Source organism: Quercus suber, unplaced genomic scaffold (assembly GCF_002906115.3).
Source record: "Quercus suber isolate HL8 unplaced genomic scaffold, Cork oak 2.0 scaffold_249, whole genome shotgun sequence".
NCBI classification, from domain to species: domain Eukaryota; kingdom Viridiplantae; phylum Streptophyta; class Magnoliopsida; order Fagales; family Fagaceae; genus Quercus; species Quercus suber.
In genome coordinates this window covers 565,542-570,743 of record NW_027069705.1, presented here as the reverse complement: position 1 = coordinate 570,743, position 5,202 = coordinate 565,542, and the positions used below count along the sequence as shown (strand labels likewise).

Here is a 5,202-nt window from a genome sequence, read left to right as displayed (position 1 = left end):
TCATGGAGTTTTTAAGTGCTACAACCATGGAGAGTTGGAAGATTTTGCTACTGGCTTTGTGGTGAGATTGTATTTACTCCTTGAGATTTATTTGTTGTATATCCAATTTATTGCGGACTCAAGTTTAGCATAAACTTGATAGTTGTAATCTCTATTTCATAGTGGATATTTTTCGAAGCTACCCCGTGGTTTTTTCCTCTACACTAGAGGGTTTTCCACGTAAGATTTGGTGTTCTTATGTGGTTGTGTTTATGTGGTGCTTGCTGAAATTTTTGTTTCTATAGTATTGCTATTGCTTAGTAGTTATATATTTTAATTCACACATAGACAAAGAGGGGATTAGTATTTTTCCCCAACAATCAACAGCTAGTTTCGGTCCACTCCATGCATCCTCTGGTGTCATGTTTTGAATAGCAAGTGTGGGACTTCTATTCAATATATGAATGCTCTAGTTAATTGCTTCAAGCTAGAAGCTTTTTGGAATACAACTCCTTATTAAAAGACTTTGCAACATATTTAAAATAGTGTGATTCTTCCTTTCACAAATGCCATTATGTTGGGGCGTATAAGCTGATGTAAGCTACCTCTTTATTCCATGAGTCTCACAGAAACTTGTGAATTCATGTGAGTTATATTCTCCATCACGATTTATGCAAAGAATTTTTATGGGACTGCCAACTTCTTTCTCAACCAACGCTTTATAGCTTTTAAAGGCTAGAAAGGCTTTAGACTTCTCTTGCAGAAAATAAACCCAGCTTTTGCAACTAAAATCATCAATGAAGGTAAGTATATATCTCTTACCTCCATTAGAGCATGGAGTTGTTGGCCCGCAAATGTTGGAATGAACAAGCTCCAGTGCAGCCTTCGCCTATGGTGTTGTTTGCTAACAACACATTCTTCGCAAACCTCAGAAGGAGCTGTAATTTGAGGAAGACCAGTCACCATATTCTTCTGTTGTAAAGTTTTCAACTTGCCAAAGCTAAGATGCCCATAGCGAAAATGCCATAGCCATTCCTTCTCTCCCAATCTTGCAAAAAGACATGAGTGAGCGGTGTCATGGAGATATAATGGAAACATTCTATTGGCTGTCATGTTGACTTGAGCTATCAAGCCTAACTTCTCATCTTCAATTTTGTAGACTCCATTTTTGATAGAGATTCCATATCCCTTTTCTTATAGCTGACCAACACTGAGTAAATTTGTTCTCAAATCTAGAACAAAGAGAATGTTAGAAATAGTTTGAATAGAATTTTTGTTGGTTTGAATTGCTACCTTTCCCTTTCCCATAACAGAGACTGTAGAGCTATCATCGAACTTCACAACATCACAAAAAGCTTCATCCAATTAAGAGAATACAGACTTCTCTCCACTCATATGGTTGCTGCAGCCAGTGTCTAAGTACCACAAGAATTTCTTGTGGGTTTCCTCCTTGTCGAGACAAGCCATCAACAAAGTCACTTCTTCTTCCTTCTCAGCAAAATTGGACTGCTTTCTACCATCTCTCCTTAGATTAGTATGACACTCTAACTTGTAGTGGCCAAACTTGTGACACTTGTAGCATTCAACTCTTGATTTGTCTGCTGACTTTGACTTGGAAGGCGTTGAATGATTGTTGTTGTTGTCATGGCCTTTTCCTCTCCCTTGAGATTCAGAATCTTCATATTTCTGATTTGAGTGTCTACCATCATTCCCGCCTTTGCCTCTGCCTCTTCCTCATCCTTGACCTTCTCCTTTTGATGCCGAGGCTTGTAACGCTTGCTCCTCCTTGTCTTGCTGATTCATTTTCTGCTCATGAACCAACAAAGAACTCTACAATTCATCAATGGACATACTGTCAATGTCTTTAGATTCCTTAATCAAACAAACAACATAGTTGAATTTTGTTGTCATCAAACGAAGAATCTTCTCAATGATAGTGACATCTGCCATTTTCTCACCATGGATTCTCATCTTATTTGCGATTGCCATCATCTTGGAGAAGTAATCTGACTCCGATTCTCTAGACTTCATGTGTAAAGTTTCGAAATCACCTCAAAGTGCTTGAAGCTGTGCCCTCTTTGCCTTTGCTGTCCCCTCATTCTTCTTCTTCATAAAGTCCCAGATCTACTTGGAAGTTTCTTTACAAAGAATGGTTTCCAAGATGGAACGATCAATTGCCTGGAAGATATAATTCTTTGCTTTGAGATCCTTCAACTTCTGCACTTCAAGCTCCACCTTCTGTGAATCTGTCAACACAACACTTGCTGTTGTTTCTGCTACTCCAAAAACAACAACTGTCCAATATTCTTTGGACCTCAAAACATTCTCCATGAGCATGCTCCAATGGTCATAATGACCATCAAAGCGTGGAATGGCTGGTTGCACAAAAGTTTTAGAAGCCATTGTGGAACTTTATCCAAGCTCTGATACCATTGATGTAAAATGGAAGAAGAAAACGATAAACAAAAAACAAAGGGAAAACATAGTTGGACTGAAATTCTACAACTTCATTGATAAGGAAAAGGCCATAATATAGGCTAAAAAAAAACTGTTACAAACACAAAAATAGGCACCACTAACATCATGCTAAACAACTCCTACAAACTAGGCAACAAACAGAAACAAACTACTGAACTCCTAAAGACTAGGACAACCCAAATCAACACATTCTAACGTGCTACTACTAATTTATTCAACACTACAAGCTAAAAATCTCTCTCTCTCTCTCTCTCTCTGTGAGACCTTCCTTTGTTTTTCTCAATGGGAAATTGCTTTAAGAAATCCCGTGACATCCTAATCTCCTCAGGCTCCTCCGATGATACACCACCTCCACAACAATTTCAAAAGAGCACCCAAGGACGGTTTAGCCCAACTCCATCAGAAAAGGCCAATCTTTCTTCCTCTTCCTCTTCCTCTTCATCATTCCCAGCTGAGCCTGCTTCTCTTAAAGATGAGCTTGGAAAAATTCTTAGTAGACCTTACGTTGATATCACTCACTCTATGTTCTTGAAAAAGAACTAGGTATAGGTCATTTTGGGGTTACTTATCTTTGTACAGAGAGAGCCACGGGACAAAAATACGTGTGCAAGTCCATTTCAAATTACACAACACTATTTAGACTGAGACACGACACTTGCTCTCTTTAAGGAGATTCTAGCCCTTGGTTGACTAAACTTTGTAACCGGCACAAAGTTTTCATGGCCAAAGTTCCACCAGAAAGAACACCCTTCTTTGCCAAGTACCTTTCTAATTTTTTAGTGTATAAATAACTCCACCCTTCACCTCTGCCTTGCGCATGTATCTAGCCCAATATCTAAGACAATTCATATTAGCCCATTAATCACCACAATTAAAAATAACAAAATATCTCTCTCATTTTCAATGTAGGATTAAACATTCTCACTAACTCCTTATCTTCTATATTCACTCCCACATCTTTACATTTATGTTGTAATATTTATTCATTTTAATTAATTAATATTAAAATGCTCCAACATTAATGTGGAATTCAAGGGTGCTTATGAGGACAAGCAAAATCAGCATTTGGTCATGGAATTGTGCACTGGTGGTGAGCTTTCTGACCGGAGCATCAATAAAGGGAACTTTTCAGAGCGTGAAGCTGCTTCGATTGGTAGGCAGATTGTGAATGTGGTTCATGTGTGTCATTTTATGGGGGTGATGCATAGGGACTTGAAGCCTGAGAGGTTCTTGATGGTTAGCAATGATGATCATTCTCCCATTAAAGCTGTAGATTTTGGTCTCTCTGTCTTCATTGAAGAAGGTTAGTTATATAGTTTGTTCATTTTGTTGCACTATTTCTATTATTCTAGCAATTGAGCTGCCTTCTATTGCTTCATTTGGTTCGATTTTTAGTAATCAATTCTTCGAAATGAGTGTTTTGCTTTGTTTGCATATTCCTTATCCATGGTTTATCGGTTAATTTATTGGGGGTGCTTTCATTAATTTTTTAATAATGGGTCAGCTTGACGAAGTCAATGTTGAAAGACACTAGTCAACCACGTAAATGGGTTTTAAACTTTTAATAATTAAAATGAGAAGGTTACAATCTACAATTTGGTTGTTCTATTTATTCTTATATTTGGTAATCCATGTCATTTATACCCAGACTCTTATACCAAGCTAGCAAGCTTTCATTTGCCAACAGATCCAACTATCCAAGGGTCATTGACATAGTAATTTGAATGCACTGATGAAATGAAACTAAGTGATCAAACTGCCTCTTCTAGTCAAAGGCCTTGTAGTTGAATTGGCACCTCTCCATGCACAAAGTGCTTGGGGGTCTAGGGGGAAAGGGTTTGAGCTGTAGGGTTAACAGCATATTGTAATTATTTCTCAAAAAAAAAAATTGCCTTTTCTAAAAAAAAAAAAAAAAAAAGTTATCGAACTACCATGCAACAAACAATTATTTTTATTTTTGTGTTATCTTTTTTTATAATATAATATTTACATGGCAGATTGAATAATTTGATTTTGGTTCTCTTCGTAAACGAGATGATGCAATACCACTAAGTTATAAGACTTTTTATTACTGTGTTACACATTTTCCTGATTGGACAAGATCAATTTTTTCCACAATTATATCAAAGATATCTTTTTGGTTGATGTCGATATTTTGTTGCAAAGCTGATAATTATTAAAAAAAAAACAAAAAACAAAAAAGAGGTGTATTAAAGAGAAAAAAAAAATCTATAGTTAAGGATAGGGAAATTTGAAATTTTGAAATTTTGATATCTCTGTTGGAAGCATCAAAAGATATTAGTTAAACTACAAAAATTAGAAAGCATTATTGAACTGTACTTTATTTGTACACCCATATCAAATTCACTAGTGGTTTGTTGATGTCTACACAGTGAGCATTATTTGGTTGTTAGGACAAAAGATAAATTTTCTAAAATATATAGTATCTTCTGTTTTCAACATATGACTGCATTGATTAATATAAGTATATATAAAATATTTTAGAATTAAATTCAATACAAACTATGTATTTTTTAATTTAATTTAAAATTTTAAGATAAAAAATTGCTTCTTAACATATTACTATATTAATGTTAACAATCTAGGTAAAGGATCTGAATCTTTTTAATAACTATCATATTGTTTGTTGTTATCTGAAAATATTTAAGTATTTTCGAAGTAAAGTAAAATGGTGTTCACTCCTCTTACATTCATGATGGATCTTACTATGAATTTAATATAATT

The 5,202-nt window shown here is 35.4% G+C and overlaps 1 protein-coding gene across 1 annotated transcript; it reads left to right on the top strand.

Moving 5' to 3' along the window:
- The first annotated feature begins 2,739 nt into the window (after positions 1-2,739).
- Positions 2,740-3,919, top strand: LOC111988197 (calcium-dependent protein kinase 6). Its single transcript, XM_024019978.1, has 3 exons — positions 2,740-2,961; positions 3,493-3,760; positions 3,810-3,919. The coding sequence occupies exons 1-3, from the start codon at positions 2,740-2,742 to the stop codon at positions 3,917-3,919; spliced, it is 600 nt and encodes a 199-aa protein (XP_023875746.1).
- Positions 3,920-5,202: the final 1,283 nt, after the last annotated feature.

Bases quoted from the DNA above. Each gene is read 5' to 3' on its own strand.
- LOC111988197 (XM_024019978.1), top strand. From the start codon at position 2,740: ATGGGAAATTGCTTTAAGAAATCCCGTGACATCCTAATCTCCTCAGGC. The intron at 2,962-3,492 runs GTTGATATCACT...GTGGAATTCAAG, and splicing joins AAATTCTTAGTAGACCTTAC to GGTGCTTATGAGGACAAGCA. The intron at 3,761-3,809 runs GTTAGTTATATA...CTATTATTCTAG, and splicing joins CTCTGTCTTCATTGAAGAAG to CAATTGAGCTGCCTTCTATT.